The 21,709-nt window shown below is 40.0% G+C and overlaps 1 protein-coding gene across 4 annotated transcripts in view; it reads right to left on the bottom strand.

The window, feature by feature from the left end:
* TTC28 (tetratricopeptide repeat domain 28) overlaps positions 1–21,709 on the bottom strand; it is a 640,216-nt gene that overhangs the window by 175,965 nt on the left and 442,542 nt on the right. For all 4 annotated transcript variants that reach the window (XM_086682176.1, XM_086682177.1, XM_086682178.1 and 1 more), the window contains one exon: positions 6,261–6,768. In XM_086682176.1, the coding sequence (XP_086538302.1) occupies positions 6,261–6,768 (508 nt within the window). The remainder of the gene's footprint in view (positions 1–6,260; positions 6,769–21,709) is intronic.

The raw sequence follows: 21,709 nt of genomic DNA, 5'->3' as shown, positions 1-21,709 counted from the left end.
GTGGCCGGGAGGGATGCAGGGGGAGGAATCCACAAAGAGACACCGTGTAACCAAAATCAGCGAGGAACTGTAGGAGGGTTGGAGTTGACCCTTTGAAGAAAGGAATAGCATTGGTTAAGTCTCCTATTTTTGAAATGCCAGGGAACCTTTTTTTTTGGGGGGGGGGGTGTCGTGGCCAGAGGGAAAGCCCCAATTAGTGACATGTGGTCAGGCTATAACACAGGTAGAAACACAATGTTACTGGCTTGGAGAACTAGAAGAATGAGCCACAGTGGGAAGCCTTCAATTCTGAGTATAAATTCTACCCCAATCTCTAGCTCCTGAAATATGCATGTGCAAGGCTGAATCTAAGCAGCCCAGTTAAAGCTAAAAGATCAGAACACAGATTTCAGCTGCAGCCCACCACAAAGACTGAATTTGGAGCTTGAATTAAGCCAAGTTAACGGGTAAAAGATCAACAACAACAAAATACTGTTAAGAGAAATATATCAGAATCCATAGTCTCTCTAAAGTAACATTCACAATATTGGATATAATCCCATATTATTAAATATACAAAGAAACATTAAATGTGACTCATATTCAAAACAAAAGGCAATCAATGCACACTTCTGTGACTATACTAAAAACCACTGAATTATACACTTTAATTGGGTAAACTGCACAGTATGTGAATTATATCTCAATAAAGCTGTTATAAAACAACATTAACAACAGGCGATCAATAGGGTCTACCTCTGAAATAGACTCTTAACTACAGACAACAAACTGATGGTTAACAGACGGAAGGCAGGTGGGGAGGTAGGTGAAACAGGTGAAGGGGATTAAGAGTATATTCACCATGAGGAGCACGGAGTAATGTATAGAATGGTTGAATCACTACATTGTACACCTGAAACTAACACAACACTGTATGTTAACTATACTGGATTTAAAAAATAACGGGGTTCTAACTCTGAGGTGACTCACACAGGATTAGCAAACAAGGTTTTAAAAGCTTTTGCAATAAATAGGCTTGGCTATGTACAGGAAAAATAGATGTAGTGAACAAACATAAATCTTAGCAGAAAAACTGAAATGTTTATTAATAGAAACAAATGGAAATTCTAAAGCTAAAAATACAATATATGTCTGATAAAAAATTCACTTATGCAGTAAAGAATTAACCTTGCCCAAAGAGAGGTCTGGACTTTACCCCCAGCTCTGGGAAGCAATCTCTAAGCCCTTAGAATGCTCTAAGAGTGTCTTTGTTTACATGAGGGTGTTGACCATTGCCAAATAGTTGATGCTAACCGTGTGATTTACAGTGGGGCTTTTCAGCTCAACCTTTGGAGGGCTGGAAATGAAGATTGCCCAACAGGTGGTCAACCTATCTATGAGACCAAGATCCAATAAAAACTGGACAGCGAGGCTCAAGTGAGCCTCTCTGATTGATAATAGTCTGTGCATATTGTCAGATATTGTTGCTTTTCAGGCACTGGCACTGTCTGTGACTCTACTGGGACAAGACAACGGAAAGCTTCCTGCTTAGAACTCTCCTGCCCTGTGTCTCTTCCCTTGGCTGACTTTAATCTGAATCCTTTCGTTGTAGTAAACCATAACCATGAGTATACCAGCTGTCAGTGAATTCTGGGAGTCTTTCTAGTGAATTACTGAACCCGAGGGTGGTCTTGGAGACCCATGCTCATGGTTGATGTCTGAAGTGAGAATAGTCTTTGGGAATCTCAAACTTGGTATCACTGGATGGGTTTAAAAGCAGACTGGAGATGACAGAATAAGGAGTTATTGAACTTAAAGGCAGATTAACAGAAATTTTCAAATCTGAAGAATATAGAGAAAAAAAGATTTAAAATGTGAACAGACCCTCAGTAATACATAGCACAATACTGAAAGACTTAAGAGTAATGCAGAGTCTCATGAACAGAGGAAAGAGGGAATGGGCAAGAAGAAACATTTGAAAAAATAATAGGTAAAAAATTCCTAAGTTTGGGTAAAGATCTGTATCTGTAGATTCCAAAGCTCAAAGTAGCAGAGGAAGGAAAAATATAATGAAATCCACATTTAGGTATATTTCAGTTAAACTGCTAAAAACCAAAGTAGAGAAAATCTTGAAAGCAATCAAGAAAGAATTAGCACATGCTCTACATACTTTCAATTCTACTGACATATCATCAAAATAATAGTGACCAAAAAACAATGGAAAGACTACTTTAAACTGCTTTTTTTTTTTTCAACGTTTATTTATTTTTGGGACAGAGAGAGACAGAGCATGAACGGGGGAGGGGCAGAGAGAGAGGGAGACACAGAATCGGAAACAGGCTCCAGGCTCCGAGCCATCAGCCCAGAGCCCGACGCGGGGCTCAAACTCACGGACCGCGAGAACGTGACCTGGCTGAAGTCGGACGCTTAACCGACTGCGCCACCCAGGCGCCCCAAACTGCTTTTTTAAAAAAATCCATCAACCTAGAATTCTGTATCCACCAAAAATATCCTTCAAGAACAAAGGTGAATAAAGACATTTTAAAGTAAGTAAAAATGAAAAGAATTCATTACTAGCACACCTGCACTACAAGAAATGCTACATGAAGTTCTTTAGACTGAAGATAAATGATACCAGATGGAAACTCGGATCTCTATGAATGACTGCAAGTACCATAAATGATAAATAAGTGCGTAAACAGAAAAGATATTTCCTCTTAATTCTTTAATATAACTGTATAGAACAAAAAAACACACTGTATTGTGAAGTTTACAAAGAATATAGACATAGTAATATATGTGACAACTACAGCATAAAGAACAGGGAGTAAGGAATCAATGGGTTTATAAAGTTGTGAGGCGCTTACATTTTAAGGGAAGTGGTATGGTATTAGCTCAAAGTACATTGTGAAAATTTAAGGATAATATAACGCAATCTTAGAGCAACCACTAAAATAAATGCAAAAATAGACAAGTTAAAATAAAACCTATCTGATTAAATTAACCACAGATTGTAGGAAAGGAAGAACAGAAAACAAAATATAAATGGGACAAACAGAAAACCAACAGTAAAATAACAGACCTAAATATAACATCAATAATGACATTAAATGTTAAATGAGTGAAATTCTCTAATTAAGAGGCCATAATTGTCAAAATCAATAAAAAAGCAAAATCAAACTAGATGTTATCTGCAGTTAACAAACTAAAGACACAGATTAAATAGAAAGTAAAGAGATGGAAAAAGATGGACCATACAAACAACAGGTATAAGAAAGTAGCAGTGAGTATATTTGTAGCAGATAAAGTAGACTTCAAGACAAAAAGGTATGACCATTGACAAAAAAAGAAATATTTCATAATGATAAAAGGGTCAATCTGTCAGGAAGACAAACACACAAATGAACATTTGTCCAATGACAGAATTTCAAAGTCTATGAAACCATGTTTCACAGAAGCAAATGGAGAAACAGACAAGATCACAATAATAATTGGAGATTTAACAATCTCCTTAGCAATTGACAAAACATATAGACAAAAAAAAAAAAAAAAAAAGAAAGAAAGAAAGAAAGAAAGAAAGAAAGAAAATCAAAACAAAGATGACCTGAGCAGCACCATCACCACCGTGACTGACATCTATGACATTACATCCGCTGAAATCCTACGAAGTATGTTTTCTGACCACAATGAAATTAAGCTAAATTTAAAAATAAATAAACTAAATTTGATGATAATAATGTGTCTAGGAAAATCCAAAATATTTAAAATTAAATAAGCCATCTAGGAGGTAAAGAGAAATCACAAATGATCCTAGAAAATATTTTAAGTTCAGTGAAGATAAAAACATAATCTGGTAAAAATTATTAGATGCAGGTAAAGCAGTGTTTAAAGAAATTTTATATTTTTAAATGCTTGTATTAAAAAGAAGAAAGGTCGGGGCGCCTGGGTGGCGCAGCTGGTTGAGTGTCCGACTTCAGCCAGGTCACGATCTTGCGGTCCGTGAGTTCGAGCCCCGCGTCAGGCTCTGGGCTGATGGCTCAGAGCCTGGAGCCTGTTTCCGATTCTGTGTCTCCCTCTCTCTCTGCCCCTCCCCCGTTCATGCTGTCTCTCTCTGTCCCAAAAATAAATAAATGTTGAAAAAAAAAAATTTAATAAAAAATAAAAAGAAGAAAGGTCAAGGTCAATCACCTGAGGTTTGACTTTAAGAAGCTAGCAAAGTCAGTAGCAAGAAGAAAATGATAAAAAAGAAACCAGAAATAAGTGAAATAGAAAAGAGACAACAAGCAATAAAAAAATTAACAAAAGCAAAACTCAGTTCTTCAAAAAGATCAAGAAAACTGATAAATCTCTAAGTAGAATGATCCAGAAACGGGGGCGGGGGGGGGTGGTGAGATGGTTTTCAGGTACAAAATACAAACTACCAGTAACAAAAGTGAAAGAGGGCACCTCACTAGATAGCCTACAAGCACTAAAAAGAAAATAAGAAAATATTATGAACAACTTAATGTCACTAAATTCAACACTTAGATGAAACGAGCAAAGTCTCTGGAAAATACAACTTATCAAACCTGACACAAGATGATAAAGAAAATCTGAATGGTCAATACGCACAGCCTTCTAAACTCCACGTTCCAAGCCCTCCAATCTATCCTACGTGCCACTCACTTGCCTTCCTTAAAAATCTAGTCTATCTTCTTACTCCTACGTTTCAAAACCCTCAGGAGTTTCTGCTAGCGTATCCTTGCCTAGTTTTCATACTAATCTGCCATCCTCTAGTGTATTCCTGAAGGCTACTCTGCCACCGTCCTTCAGACATGCCAATCCATTCTTTTACATATGCCTTCCCATCAATGCCATCTCATTCCTGGCCAAATCTCACCTATTATTCAAGGTGTAAAGAGGTCTATAATCTCCTCCAAGAAGTTTCCAGGCTATTCCCAGCCCTCGGGGTCTTCCTTCTTGCAATTTCACGGAAACGCCAGCATCACTAATACTGTCTTGTAGAGAAGCCACTGTTGCCCTATGTATTTGTCTTATTTTCCCTACTAAATTGTAAGCTCTTTGAGGGCAAAGTTGTTTTTTTTTTGCTTTTTTTTTTTTTTTTTTTTTTAGCATTTCTATCCCTAGGGCAACTATTCCAGGATTCAACACTGAGTAATGATTCAATAAATACTTGTAATCTATTGAATGAATATATAATGCCAAGAGCTTATTTCTACGGTCATCAGACTCTCTAGACTCTCATTCGGATCTTGATACTATCTTCAGAGTAATCTCCTGGGATCTGCCAGACATTTTCTAACAACTATATTCAGGAAACATATGGTTACAATAAACAGAGGTAGAGGTGACGGAGGAGTGCTTAAAATTATATAAACAGACAAGGGGGTGCCTTGGTTTTGTAGGTCATAAGAAAAGGGGGCTGAGTTTTACCTTCTGCTGCTACTAATACCTGATAAACATACACTAGTAGCAATAAGGCGACCTTCTCCTTGTCCTCTCCCTGCCCTGAGTCCATGTGGACACAGAACAAACAATGGGACTCAGGGATGAGTTCAGCTCATACTTGCAAATGCATCTGTTCCCTCCATTCATCGTGTACCCACATCTGTTTGAGTAGAAACAAGGTAACAGTGTCTCCTAAAAAGCAGCCAGTTACCAATACTTACTGTCTCTCACCATGACATATAAATTCCACCAAATTTATGTCTTAATTATAACCAAGTCCTACCAGTGACTGCAAATCTAACTTAAATAGATCTTTCAAAAATAATTTTGCATTTATACTAAAACTAGCAGCGTCATTTGTGAATACACACACTTTTGAGGAAAAAATACGGTTTCCTGTGGCATTAAAGTCACCAAGTAAAGAAATCCCTTTAAACAAAATTCTTCTCAAATTCCCTTCCATTCATGACTTCCTAGCAGCTTCTCTTTCATTTAAAGCAAACATAGCTTTTATATCCTGATTTCATTCTCTTTCTCTCTAATTAGATAAATCTGGTTGCTCTTCTCTCTAAACAGATTACAAGGTTGGGGTGTTTTGTTTTTCCAGTATTCAGAATTCTAATCCTTGCAGCACTGTGATGGCAGGAAGGACCGTGTGATTTAGACCAGGCAGGCTCTAAGGAAATATATCTAAAAGAAATACACAACACACACAATGCGGAGATTCTTTTGACTACAAACACACAGATTCCTGTAAGAGATAGTGGGCTACCTCAGCTATTTCCAGCCCCAAGGCATTGACCCTGAAATCCCGCAAGCAATCCTGTCCTTACCCAGATTGGAGGACGCTCGCCCCTCTGCAGCCCGGTCCTTGAGATCTTCAGCAATGCCCAGCTGCTGCTCATGGTACTGTTTAGCTCTCTCCAAATCCTGCATGCACCTGGCAGCATGGCCCAGGCCGGCATAGGCCCGCATCTCAATGGCCTTCTCCATCAACTCCTGTGCCAGCTCCAGCACGTAGTTGTGATAAGACATGGCCTTGTCAAAGTTTCTCCTGTAGTGATAGGCACTGCCCAGGTTACTGTAGGCCCGGGCCTCTTCTCGCTTGTTCCCCAGGTCCTTGGCTATCTTCAGATGCTGCTCATGGCACTGCACAGCGTTCTCAAAGTCACCCATGGCAATATACACAGCTCCCATGTTGCCAAGTTCTCGGGCCTCTGAAAGCTCATCTTTGGATTGCTTGGCAAGAAGAACACACTGTTTGTGACTGGCCAGTGCATTGGGGTAGTCACCAATGGCTGTGTACACGTGGCCCAGACTGCTCAGGGCTGATGAAGCTGCCTGGATGGGGAAAGGATAAAGCAGAGAATGAAAAGCACATCAGAAAGTAGCTTTGGCTTGTTTTAGCAGATAAAATGTTCAGGGTTTGCCTGTGACCATCCAACTCAACTCCTAATGGTTTTTCTATCAGTGGGCTGCAGACCTGTGCACAACTGAAAAAGAGCCCATTCAAACAGCAAGTTCCTAATAAAAGACAACTGTAGTTTAATCAGTAACTTTTAATACCTAATCTCATAGAAACATAGAAAAAGGCTGTGTTCCGTATAACCTTCATTTTAGTTTAAAGACTTATTGACATTTCTAGTATTCTGCTATAACTCTGTTAATGGCCACTAACCTCTGTAGTGTAAGAAAATGTTGAGGAAAACCAGAATTAATTATGACATATAATATAGCCGAGGAAATTCATGAAAAATCCATGCTTGGGTCTTTGCATTCCTGGGCATTTCTCTAATGCTTTCTCCCAAAGCAAATGGATAGATTAGTGGTAAGGGAGATGTTTAGGATGATGATTGATAATTTTGTGACTCAGGACCCACTGGAGGATCCTGTTCTCTTATCTTTTTGTTCCCTCAGTGGGACTTTATCAGTGCTGATTACCACGGAGGGCTTAGATTTGGACAAACCCCAGAGGAAAAAAATGGGTGGTTCCAACCTAGGCCTCTAACTGGGGGGGGGGGGGGTCCCCATCTGGCCTCACCACCTCTTTTCAGGCCCACACTGACTCTTCCAGCTTTGCTCCTCATGCCTAGAGGCTCTTCTGACCCTGGCCTCTGGGCACAAAGATGCTATATTCCTCGTCTCCTCACAATGCTGGCCTCACCAGTGGTTCTTGTGTAAAGAAAAGTACATGAGCCTTTTTTGTCTTAAAGGTTTCAGAAAAGGACTGTATGTTGATAGAGTGAACCCAATAGGGACAACAAAAACAACAAAAGAGTTACAAGGGTTCTGGAATCTTCCCCACCAAGTGTATATAGTCTTGGATTCTAGGTCTTTGGTTTCTAACTCCTTTGCAGAGACATAAAAGGGAAGTTACACTGGGCTTTTTCTAACCTCCTTATTTTTTTAATTGCTAATAATTAAGTTTTTATTTAAATTCCAGTTAATGAACATACAGTGTAATATTAGTTTTGGGTGTAGAATTTAGTGATTCGACACTTCCATACAATACCCGGTTATATGCTCATCACAAGTGCCCTTCTTAATCCCATCACCTGTTTAACCCATCTCCCACCCACCTTTTGATTCTACAAGTTGGAGACTTGCCTACCCTTCCCTTCCTTCATACTGTGCCTACAGCTAAACCCATGTATCCTCCTTTCTTCATAATGAACCCTCTTCTCGACAGGAGCATGTGATCCCGGCAGAACCAAGGGTGTGCTTAGTCACAGGTAGGCAAATGATTTCCACTAGGGCCCCAAGGCTAGGGAATAACAAGGAAGCAAGGCTGTCCCACCTGGAGTAAGGGTATTTCTTCATGAGATGTGTTCTTCGTACACTTCAGAACACTTTTATTAATATTTTATAGAAGTGAGTGATTTGCCACTCTATTTCTTTGCCTGTGAAATAGCAGTTCTTGATCAAAATAATTCAAGCACTGACCGTCTTTATGGTATTTGCAAATTGTGTATTTGCAAAGGGTTCCATATCATTTTAAGTTGCTTTTATCATTTCACAGATGTTCCAACAAAGAGATTTGGGAAAACAGAGGGGAAATAAATACTTAGAAATTTACTTTTTTGGGTTTTTCTCTGAGTAGAGAAGAGCACAAATGATTCCAGAGAGGTCACAATGCTGCAGTAGTGTGTTTCTAGCAGGAGCAGCAATGACGTCACCAAAGAGCACACCACTTGGACATATCCTGGTCTCAGCTTCCCACTTGAGGAGTCTCTTTGGGACAAGGTTAGAAGTGCACATCAGCACATTGCACACGGGCCTTTCTGCTGCCCACACCTCCCCTCCCCCCACCCAACAGTCTCCTTTTCCTCCTTTGCTGCAGGCCCAGGGACTCAGAGCCTCTTTCATCTTCTTCTGTAACGGGTCCTCCCACCTCACTCTCTGGGGTTCTCCACCCAAGCCTGGTTAAGGAGCAGAACACAGTCCACTAACCCTCCTACCTAGAAATCTTTGTTGCACACAGATTTTTCACTAAAGAGCTAGTGTAACCTAGAATCAGACACACTTGGGGTGCTTGGGTGGCTCAGATGGTTAAGGGCCCAACTTTTGATTTCGGCTCAGGTCATGATCTCATGGTTCATGGGATCAAGCCCTGTTGACAGGCTCTGCACTGGCAGTGTGGAGCCTGCTTGGAATTCTCTTTCTCTCCTTCTGTCTCTGCCCCACCCCCTCTCACATTATCTGTCTCTCAAAATAAAGAAACTTCAAAAAATAAAAAAAAAAGAGAATCAGACACATTTGATTTAAAACTGTACTGCCCATTACTAGCTCTGGGACCTTTAGAAACTTAACTGCTCTGAGCCTCAGTTTTCCAGACAGTTCTAGGTCCCAGCAGTGCACCAGGAATTGAGTGTTTTCAAACTCAGCCATGAGCCTCCGTCAAATGTAAAAAACATAAATAATTCACTAGATAATTCCAAATCGTAGATCTGGTTGGAGGCAATGAGCCCTCAAACACTGCAGGGGATGGACTTTATAAGGCCTGGGGCAGGCACAACACCCCAGGCATCTCTGATCCTAGGAACTTCCAGCTTATGGCAAATGATAGCCACGGGATCTCCTGCTTCGGATTTTCATTTCTCTAAATGCTACAAAGACACAGGAGCTCCATGACTGAAGTTCTCTGAACATAAGGAAAGGGAGTATTGGGGCCTTTCCCCTCTGGGGTGTGGGAAAATGAGGGGAGGACTACTATATTCGCTCTTCCTGGGGCACCCTCCAGTTACTAGGCAGCGCCATCAGGCTGCGGCTCTCCATGGCAGGTGTCCCAGAAACCAGCATCTCTAGAAAGGATAATATAATTTATGAAGCATACATCATAGCCTCTGAAATTAGAGAGGCAGTCTTGATGCAATATAAGGATGGAACAGGATTTAGTCAGAAGCCCTGGCTGTGTAACCCCGAGAAGTCACTTCACTCCTTCATCCAGATTTCCTTTATATGTAAATTGGACTGATAAGGACAGTGTACATACTTTCCAAGGCAAGGATGGGGACAGATGAAGCAGTGCATGTGAGTGTCCTGCAGAAACCATAAAGTTCTCTGTGAGTGCATCACTAAGGTGTGGATGGATGGTTTACGACTGCAAGCTGGCTGGGTGAAGCTCTGTCACCTAGCAGAAGCCAGTAATGGCAACTGAAAACATCAGTCATTATGACCAAACAACTATATTCCTATCAGTTGCCACAGGAAATAAAGTCCAGTGTTTTACAGCCCTTGGGCAAATAACATGGGATGATATTTATCAGCTAAGTGAATTACAAATTAATCACTTGTCTTTGTTCCTGTTCCTGTAGAATAAGCTTAGATCTGAAACATGGTTTCGGGCTGTTAACGAGAATCTGAATATCCACCCTCTATGGGGAATCACAGGCCCCACCTCAAGCAGATGCTACATTTGCCACTAAGGTTCACGCTGCCTTTGTAGATTAATCTCTTTGAGATTTTTGTGCTAGAATAGCAGCAGCTGCTTCCCACAGTGGAAACATTTTGGAACATCTGTATTTGAATACTAAAATGCACACAAACAGTTATGCTAACAAACTATCTGGTTGGGATAAGACAATACTTTTCTCTTTCTACAGGATATAAATTACTCATGTTCCTGCCAACACATGATATCAGCTGTAGACATAGCACACAGGAGTCCTCACCCTTTGCTCTGTGACCTGAATATTTGCAGAAGAACCACATCTGACAAGTCTGTTTCATGAGACTAAAGAAGGAAATTTGCTCATACATTTTCAAACCACCTTTAAACTTTTAGCTTGAGCATAAAATAGAGAAAGTTTAAACTACCCAAACTATAACCACATTGATAACATGACCACTAAAGATTATTTTATTTTACTTTATTTTCCATTAAAGATTATTTTAAAGCCTATGACTGTTTTCCTTCACATCTAGCAATCCCCCCCAACTCTTACTGTATGTATTTTTCATATGGGTTATATTTTGTGGGGAGATTAACTGCACATACAAAGAATACTGCAGGTAGTTTCTTAAAGGGGTAAATACAGGGGCACCGGGGTGCTCAATCAGTTAAGCGACCGACTTGGGCTCAGGTCATGATCTCAGGGTTTGTGAGTTCAAGCCCCGCATCGGGCTCTCTGTTATCAATGCAGAGCCTGCTTTGGATGCTCTGTCTCCCTCTCTCTGCCCCTCCCCTGCTTGGTCTTGCGTGCTCTCTCTCTCAAAAATAAACATTAAAAAAAGGGGGGGGGGAATACACTAGCTAGTACCAGAAATGTGGTTTTTCTTCTTAACTGACTAAATCCACATGCACCTTGTATTCCATGCCTGCGAGTTCAGCATCCACAATCCCAAGGTCCTAGGTTAACCCACTACAACCCAAGAGGGAGAGAGATGTAGAAGAAAAGGGACAGACTCTCAGATCAGGCACACACAGCTTCAATGACAAACTGTGTGATGTTGCACAAGTTATGTGACGTCTTTGAGCCCCAGTTTCCTTGTCTGTAAAATGGGACGATACCTTCCAGTGCTGTGGTGAGTACTAAATAAAAAGTTTAAAGATGTGGCAGAAAATGACCAGAAAATAGAACATGAAGTTATGTCACCAGAACTAAAAAGACAACACAAGACGCTTGCCCCACTGATGGTAAGATGTATAATCATTTTCATATACTGAAGCACATTACTCATATTCTTCTTCAAATGTAGGCATGAGGAAATTCACCCTTTACCCAGGGGTATTCTAGAATCATCCAACACTTAATATTGCTAAAAGCACTTTACTTCAAGTGGTCAAAGCTGACACAGACATTGGCATATTTAGGGTCTGTCGGTTGATTTGTTCATCTTTTCGTCCATTCATGAAAAGTCTCTAGGCTTACATAAACACAGTCAACTAATTTTTGACAAAGGAGCAAAGGTAATTCAATGGATAAAGGATAGTCTTTTCAACAAAGGGTACTAGAGCAACCAGACATGCACATATGCAAAAAGGTCAACCTAGACGCAGACCTTACATCTTTAACACAAGCTGGCTTGAAATGGCTCATAGATCAAAATGTAAAATGCAGAACTATAAAACTTCTAGAAGATAGCATGAGAGAAAATCTAGGGGACCTGGGGTTTGGCAATTGAATTTTCAGATATAAGACCAAAGGCATGACCCATGGGGGAAAAAAGTGATAAGTTGAACTTTATTTAAAAGTGCTATGTAGGGGCGCCCGGGTGGCTCAGTCGGTTCAGCATCCAACTCTCAGTTTTGGTTCAGGTCATGATCTCACGGTTTCATGAGTTCAAGCCCCACACTGGGCTCTGCACTTATGGTGTGGAACCTGCTTGATATCCTCTCTCTCTCCCCCTCTCTGCCCCTCCCCTACTTATGCAGTGTATCTCTCAAATAAATAAATAAACGTAAAAAAAAAAACTGCTCTGCAAAAGATACTGTTAAGAAAATAAAAAGATAAGCTATAGGCTGGGAGAAAATATTTGCAAAACACATATCTGACAAAAGGCTTGTATCCAAAATATGCAAACAAACAAATAAACAAAACCTTAAAAGCTTAACAAAAAAATTAAAAAAAAAAACCAATTTTAAAATGGGCAAAAGATCTGAATAGACACCCTCACCAAAGAAGATATAATGATGGCAAACAAGCATAAGAAAAGATGCTTCACATCATATGCTACCAGGGAACTGAAAATTCAAACAATGAGATAGCACTACACACCTATTAGAATAACTAAAATCCAAAAAACTAACAACACAGAATGCTGGTGAGGATGTGGAGCAACAGGAACTCTCATTTCGTTGTTGGTAGGAATGCAAAATGGGACAGGCACTTTGGAAGACAGTTGGGCAGTCTCCTACAAACTAAGCATATTCTTACCATATGATCCAGCAATCCTGCTCCCATGTACTGACCCTAATGAAATAAAAACTTATGTTCACACAAAAGCCTGCATATGAATTTATAATTACTAAAAACTGGAAGCAACCAAGACGTCCTCCAAAAGGTGAATGCATAAACCCTGGGACATCCTTACAATGGAATATTATTCAGTGCTGAAAAGAGGATGGTGCCACAAAGAGACATCCAGGAACCCTTAAATATACATTGCTTAACGAAAGAAGCCAGTCTGAAAAGGTTGCATACTGTATGATCCCAACTATTGACATTCTATAAAAGGCAAAACTACAGAAAAAGAAAAAAGAAAACAGGAAATCAGTGGTTGCAGGGAAAGAATGAATAAATAAGTGGAGTACAGAGAATTTTTAGGAAAGTGAAACGCTTCTGCATGATACCTAAATGGTGGCCACAGGACATAATGCATTGTCAATAGGCTGTACAATACCAACAGTGAACCCTAATGTAAACGATGTAAACTGTGAACTTCAGCTGGCAATAATATACCAATATTGATTTGTCATTTGGGTTTTTTTTTTAATTTTTTTTTAACGTTTATTTATTTTTGAGACAGAGAGAGACAGAGCGTGAACAGGGGAGGGGCAGAGAGAGAGGGAGACACAGAATCTGAAACAGGCTCCAGACTCTGAGCTGTCAGCACAGAGCCCGACGCGGGGCTCGAACTCACAGACCGTGAGATCATGACCTGAGCCGAAGTCGGACGCTCAATCAACCCAGCCACCCAGGCACCCCTGATTTGTCATTTGTAACAACTGTATCACACTAACACAAAATGTTAAGAATAGGGGAAACTGAGTGGAGGAGAGCAAGCAAGTGGGATCTCTCTGTACTATCTACTCAATTCTCTATAAATCTAAAAGTGCTCTACAAAATGAAGTCTATTAATTTAAAAATAAATAAATTGGGAGTTTTGCTCCTTTGAGGAGTGGATAATTCTGGGAAATGGTAACAGTATGAACAAAGGCATGACGTCTGACAGCGTGTGTAATTATTGGAGAGCAAGAAGCCACTCAGACCTGGGAGTAGGGACAGTAGCTACAGGGGAGCAGGTATGGAGAAGTTCTATCTGCCCGTCAATTTGCAAAATCTAAAGCGTTTTCCATTTCCGTGTATGTTGCTTCATTTGATCATCATGACAACTCTTTGAAGTGTGTTGTTATTATTATATACATTTGTGAGATAACACTAGATTCAAAGTGTTAACGTGACATGCCTAAAAGTATACAGTTAATAGCAAAACCAGGGTTCAGACCCACACACTTCAGACCCTAGTTCTCATGCTCATTTGACTACATTACAGTTGAGCCTCCACTGAGGAATTTACAATCCACCCAGTGAGGCAATAATGGCCACCAGTTTAAGCAGGGGGCTGACACGATCAGATCCGTACTTTCATGTATTTCCATGAAACAGGTAAAAAGAGGGGAGATCAGTAGTCCCAACAACACAATGCTTCGCTGAAATAACAACCAGTTAGAATATAATAAGAATTATTTTAAGCACCGTTGATATTTAACTCAGTCTTTCGAACTGTTCACAAATATTCTGGCTTCTCTCCTTCCAAGCAGGTAAGATTCACATCGCTGCCTACATGAAGTCGGGTGTGAGTGGCTACATGACCTTCTTTGGCCAATACGTGTAATCACATCCAGGTGAAACTTTAGGAACAGTGGGTGCTTCACTGCGTCCTTTCTTCCTTTTGCCACGCACTGCTTCACCAGGATTGAACTTCAAGTGACAAGCAGAGCAATATGGCACAGAGCCCTGGCTGACCCATAATGACTATGCACTGGGCACAAGAAAGGAATCTTTGTTGTTTTAAGCCACTGAGATTTGGGGATTTATTGTTATTATAGCATAAGCTGGCCTAGGCCTTATCAATACGATACTTAGCATAAATCAGTAATTTTCATGCTCTAGTCATCATAGTTAAAGTTAGCACTACCTAGTCATTCAATTATTTGAATTATCATGTTTCTGGATGATGAGAGTTTAGGCATTTACCAATTACCATAGGCTATGGATGTGGAAATTTTAGATATTTTTATAGAAAAACTAAATCTGAGGGGCGCCTGGGTGGCGCAGTCGGTTAAGCGTCCGACTTCAGCCAGGTCACGATCTCGCGGTCCGTGAGTTCGAGCCCCGCGTCGGGCTCTGGGCTGACGGCTCAGAGCCTGGAGCCTGTTTCCGATTCTGTGTCTCCCTCTGTCTCTGCCCCTCCCCCGTTCATGCTCTGTCTCTCTCTGTCCCAAAAATAAATAAAAAGTTGAAAAAAAAAATTTAAAAAAAAAAAAAAAGAAAAACTAAATCTGAGAAGATTTAAGTACTAAAATCAGAACTTAGCTAATCTTCTTAAAAGCTTTCTTAAAAAAATTTTTTTAATGTTTATTTATTTTTTGAGAAAGAGACACAGAGCGTGAGCAGGGGAGGGGTCTCAACCCAGAGACAAGTGCCTACTTGGTAATACTTTAGCCAAACTGCAGGCCTCTTTAGAGGGAATCAATAGCCACCCCAATAGAAAACTACAGAAACAGGAGACTGAATTAGGTTCTATGGGGTCTGTGCACTTCCTACAGTCTGAAATGACACACACTCTATTTAATAAGTGTACTGTAGCTTGAAAAGTTACCCTTATCAGCAACTGAGCTGATAAAGTAAGTCTGTGTAAAAGGTTAATGGTCATGAACACTCAGAGTGACCTACTCAACAGTCACACAAAACCAACTGGACAAAAATAATCAAAAGAAATTATTATCTGTATTATTGAGGACATTGTCCACAGTATCACCCAATGTCATCTTTTTAAAGACCAATGGAAACATTTCTTTCAGATTTCAATGCTTCTACCAAGGAGATGCTATGGTTTTATCTTTTTAAAAAACTGTGAATATTATAAGTGGTCAAATTTACCTTTTTGTTTGGATTACCAGGAAGCTTATGGCTCGATGCAGAGTTTCCCCAGACAGAATCCCATAATATGTGTGGACTCTGTCCTGGCTTCAGCCTTATGACATAATCCTAATGCTCTCATTACTCTGATTTCCTCCCATATATGTTTTATGCCCTGCTCCCACAAATCCTTCTTGGATTTATTTATTTATTTATTTATTTTTTAATTTTTTTTTTCAACTTTTATTTATTTTTTTGGGGACAGAGAGAGACAGAGCATGAACGGGCGAGGGGCAGAGAGAGAGGGAGACACAGAATCAGAAACAGGCTCCAGGCTCTGAGCCATCAGCCCAGAGCCTGACGCGGGGCTCGAACTCACAGACCGCGAGATCGTGACCTGGCTGAAGTCGGACGCTTAACCAACTGCTCCACCCAGGCGCCCCAATCCTTCTTGGATTTAAATAGAGAATAAAACAAATCAACAAAACACAAACAAAATAATTAAATACTGAAGCTGTTGGTAAGAAGAATGCTTCCTGAAAGGGGATCTCTAAGATTTGTGAACAGCCAACAGCCTGAGGAAGAGACTTAAATACCACCCAAACCGGCAAGTTTTAATTATATGGTCTTTGGGATTCTTCAATCATTTTTGTGCGTGTGTGCTCAATAATTGGTGCCAGCTTTATTATACTCAATCTAACTAGTTTGTCCCAATACCTAAAGCTAGGGTTGGAGGCCTGTTGTGCACTTGTTACTGAAAAGAAAAGAGGGTGGTTTGTGCACATCTGAATTCTTTCCACCACGTACTATGCCATAGTGGGAACAGTTGGTTTGAATCTATGACTCTGAGCTTAGAGAGTGGTTAGCGGTCGTTACAGCTTCTCCATAGTAACCTGTCAGCCTTTTCTAATAGTGTGGGGCCAGAGGAGCTTTCATGATAATTATTTTTATCAAAATTATATTAGGGTTGGAAGAATAACACAGTGTCAGAAAGATCTATTACCTAGACCTAAGAGTTGCTATCACAGGTGATAAATTATTTATAATGCCCAGCATTAATACAGCAATGTTTTCGAACCAAGGATTTGTAAATGTCCTTTGCAGATGCAAATTAACAGATTAATAAGGAAACAAGCTTTCTTGTATGAGAAGCTGAGATGACAGATTAGCTATTAAGAGCAATTTATAGGTCATAAGATATGAAAGTTGGCAAGAAACACCACCTCGGCTGGCTCTATAAATAGTAAAACTGCATTTAGTTTCCCAGAGGTATCCTGTTAGACATTTTAATTATACCATAAAAACTGCCAGAATTTATAATGGTTTCATTTTTTAAAAAACTTGATGCTCCATGTAAACTTGATGCAATACAACAGGCATCTGTACTATGTGCTGTAACTGCCAGGTTGCAGCCTACAGAAGAGTGTGTGCTACTTCTCACGAAGGTCCTCAAGCGGTAAGGTCAATGCTGAACACCAGAGGAAAGAAATGCTACTTCCTAACATCTCCTCCAGGTAACTTAAGGATTCCTCTCCCTCCTTCAACATCCTAACACCTCCCACTGCAGCCCCATGCTATCCACCTAGGATGCTTTTTCCAAACAACTGTCTCCATTCTACATAGCTCTTGGGCCACGAAATGATGACCACGTAAAAATCCTAGAGTCTTGGTAGTCCTTTTAGGGAGTTGACTTTACCTTACTTCCTTGAAATAGTTAAGATCATTTTTGGAAACTTCTTTCCCATTCTCAGTTTCACCTACATCTTCAGTTTTATTTGGGGGAGTGATAGGCAGATAACCTAGTCCCAAATAAGTTTTTAAATGACATAATCCACTCAAGTTTCTTATGCAATAATTTGACCTGGGTTAGGAGACATATTCTGCCAAAATGCTGTCTCAGTCCAATCAAAACTGTTCCGTTCTACACTTGCCGGCCAACCTGACTTTGAGTAGGCTATAAAACATTGTTCTGTAGGGGGTTGGAGTGTACTCAGTCACCCTTTGAAGACAGTACTTACACTGAATCGTAAAATCTTGGCTTTGGCTGGGCAGGATATAACGGAGAAATTTGGAGAGAGAGACAGACAGAAAGCATGTATGTGTTCGAGCGCATATACAAGGGGCAGAAGAGACATTTCTTAGAGGGATGAAAGCCCAAGACAGGACAGCTTATTTGCAGGGGCCAGCAGATAATGGTTTAAGCAAGAAATTTTTAAACTGGATGGAAAGGAGACCCCAGGGGTCCTGGAAATATGTTAGGAAATCAAGAAACAACTGAGAACTTCTGCTACCACTCAGGAAGGAATATCAATACAGCCCGCTCACTGTAAAGGATAGGTCCTAATGCAGACTTACACCTGAAATGCATGGCTTCTGACTGTTCAAGAATAAATGGCCCACAATCTCAGCTCTCTGTACATTTGCTCACTCCAGAAAATCCATTCTATTGCTGTTGGATGATTCCAAACTCATATTTCTGAACAAGAGACGGAAAATTTTAGAGCTGGAAGAGATCACCGAATCCACCAGTTTTCAAACTTTCCTTAAAACAAATTACAAATATGTGTGATTTGTGTGATTAAAGTATACTTGTTTAGGTTAACTTGGACTAGGGTTTACTCTTCTCCCCAAGCATTAAGAGACTCGATGGCACCCTGAAGGATTCTGTACAGCAGAGTTTGAAAACCACTTACCAATAAAACTCCAATGTCTTTTGATGTAGAAATTAAGGCCAAGTCGGGGCGCCTGGGTGGCGCAGTCGGTTAAGCGTCCGACTTCAGCCAGGTCATGATCTCGCGGTCCGTGAGTTCGAGCCCCGCGTCGGGCTCTGGGCTGATGGCTCAGAGCCTGGAGCCTGTTTCCGATTCTGTGTCTCCCTCTCTCTCTGCCCCTCCCCCGTTCATGCTCTCTCTCTGTCCCAAAAATAAATAAACGTTGAAAAAAAAAAATTTAAAAAGAAACTAAGGCCAAGTGATGTCAAGTACCTTGTCCAAGGGTCAACCCACTAAATGACCAGCAAGGGCAAGTCTAGAACCTAGGTCTTCAGGTCCCCCCACTGGTACCTCCTCACTCTGCTTTGCAAAATCCCACCACGCCATCTCACAGTCACCTCAACCTCAAGCCCTCACTGCCTTTCCCAAGTCTCATTCACTCTTGTGACTTCCATGATAAACAAAAGAAGTGAATGCTATCACTATTTCTTCCAACCAGTCAAAAGTTCAGCATTATCTATCATTCACTTTTCCCTGTCTTATGGCCCTCACATTCAGTGACCACCCAAGACCAGCTTTATTAGATTTCTGAAATTATTATTACACTAGTTTTTATTTAATAATCTTTACTCTAATGCCAATGGTTTATACACGAGATCCACTTAGAATGAATTTCTGACAGTTTTATTTTAAATAATAAATATTATTCTTCAAAATTATGTGGCAGTGTTAACAGAAAAGGTTGGTGATACATTTTAAATACATGCTGCTTTTCTTTGGGGCGCCTGGGTGGCGCAGTTGGTTAAGCGTCCGACTTCAACCAGGTCACGATCTCACGGTCCGTGAGTTCGAGCCCCGCGTCGGGCTCTGGGCTGATGGCTCGGAGCCTGGAGCCTGTTTCCGATTCTGTGTCTCCCTCTCTCTCTGCCCCTTGCCCGTTCATGCTCTGTCTCTCTCTGTCCCAAAAATAAATAAAAACGTTGAAAAAAAAATTAAGAAAATAAATAAATAAATAAATAAATAAATACATGCTGCTTTTCTCTCTAAAATCCCAGCTGGCTATTCAGTGACAAATTCAGTGGCAAACTTTAATTAAACTTTAGTAACTTTTCTAACAGCTACAGATTCTGTCTCCTGAATAATAATGGACTTAGCAATGCCAAGGTAATACAGTGATTAGAACTATCTAGGTTTGAATACTCTCTCTGCTGGCTATGTTCCCTTAAGGAAGTTATTGTCTCTGTCCTTGTTTCCTTATCTATAAAGTGGGGGTAACGATATCTGTCTCATGGGATTGTTATAAGCAGTCATTTAAAGAGCTTAGAATTGTGCCTGGCATGTAACAAGTATTCAGTTACTGCTAGCTGTTATTACAGATGCTAAATACTAATAAAATTGAGTAAATTAGGTAATTTTAAAGTCATATATTTATATTCACTTAATCTGTTTTGTACATTTATTTAAAATTTAAATGCACTAAATTAGTGCCTTCCTTCATCTCTCTCATTATATTAATTTAAAAAACCTGAAAATGTCATTTCCCTTGTGTTGCATTTGTCACTGTTCCTTTGGCACAAAATTTATTTGGGCAAGCAAGCACATAACATTCCTTTTTGGGAATCCCCAAAGAAAGGAGACATTACACCAAGATCTAAAAAAGGAACATAACACAGTCACTGAAGAAAACCAAAATTTTAATTAATATCCTAGCTTATTTTTTTTAATATTAGCTTACTATACAAATATCCAAATTGACATTAAACATAGGTTTACACTGATAGATAGAATTTCTAATTACAAGTATGATCAAAATTTTCACCATGTTAGTTTTTATGTTTGTTTTTCAGTGGTATGCTTGTTTTGGATGAAAGTGAACAACCAGAAAACGTATTAAAGTTTCGAAGGAAATATGCTCTAAAGCAAAAAGAGATGATTCATATATTTTCTATTTAAAGCAATAAGAAAGGATGTAGGAAGGAGTGAAGGGGAAAGGAGCACAGCAGGAGACAGGTTTAGATGGGGGCTTCTGGAAGCCAAGAGTTGTCTTATTCATCTCTGTAACTCCAGCCTCTAGCACACTGCCTGGCACTCAACAAACACTTGAAGAACAAAACTGATGGTCACTGGACTTGTGGTCTGCCCAAGCATATAAAGCAAGAAAATTCTATCCTCCAAAATAAGAATGCCAGAATGAGTATGTGGTACCAGCACCTCTCTGTAGGCAAAATTGTGGTTCACTAAAACTTTCCTACTCAGGTGCCACCTTGGTGTTTGTCTATGCAGAAGTCATGAATCCCCCCCATATTCGTCCGTGCCCTTCTCCTACTTGCTACTCCTCATCCTGTCAGTCATATTCTTTTCTTTTTTTAAAATATTTATTTATTTTTGAGAGAGTGCAAGTGGGGGAGGGGTAGAGAGAGAGGGACAGAGGGTCCGAAGTGGGTGCTGCACTGACAGGCTGACAGCAGCAAGCCTGATGTGGGGCTCAAACTCACCAACCACGAGATTATGACCTAAGCTAAAGTCAGACATTCAACTGACCACGCTGCCCAGGCGCCCCTCAATCAGTCATATTCTTGCTAAATCGTAGGAAATCTCCCTTTTACCTTCACATTGTTCACATGAGACATAAAGGGATGAACAGGAGCCACTATTATTTTTTGTTATATTACTATTATATATATTACTATTCTTCCTAAGAATAATTATTATGGTACTCCAGATTAAAGTCTAGGAAAATTAGAAAAATTCAGATTCTTTCTGGGTGCCATTAAAATCTTTCTTAGAAAAAAAAGTATGTCATAAGTATAACTACTATTCAGTGAGAGCGAGGCACGCCACATTTTGTCAATTCAAAGTTGTCATCAATTTAAGAAGCACTTTACAATAGGTACCACAAATAAAGGGACAACAGTGTTGCAATTCAACAATGACGGCATGCTTACTCATTGAATTTAAGATCATCCTGGTTTCGGAGATACTAAAATGTGAAAAAAAAAATGTACATCTGTGAGTCAGTGAATTATGATGTATCGGGTGCTTTATTTACGTTATCCCTAATCCCCACCAGGACCTATATGGTAGGAAATTTTACCTTCATTTTGCAGATGAGGAAACAGCATTAAGCAACTGGTTCAAAGTCAAATAAACAGCATGGTTTGGATTTATACCTAGGCCTACCGGACTGTAAATCTGAGTATTTCCATCAGGTTGCAATTCTTCCAGAAATCTCAGAGCAAAAACTGAAGAAGAAGGCAAAGGCACCGG

Source organism: Puma concolor, chromosome D3, assembly GCF_028749965.1.
Source record: "Puma concolor isolate L17-30 chromosome D3, mPumCon1.1.hap2, whole genome shotgun sequence".
Taxonomy (NCBI): domain Eukaryota; kingdom Metazoa; phylum Chordata; class Mammalia; order Carnivora; family Felidae; genus Puma; species Puma concolor.
The sequence above is the reverse complement of the archived record's forward strand: the minus strand, read 5'-3'. Positions and strand labels throughout refer to the sequence as shown.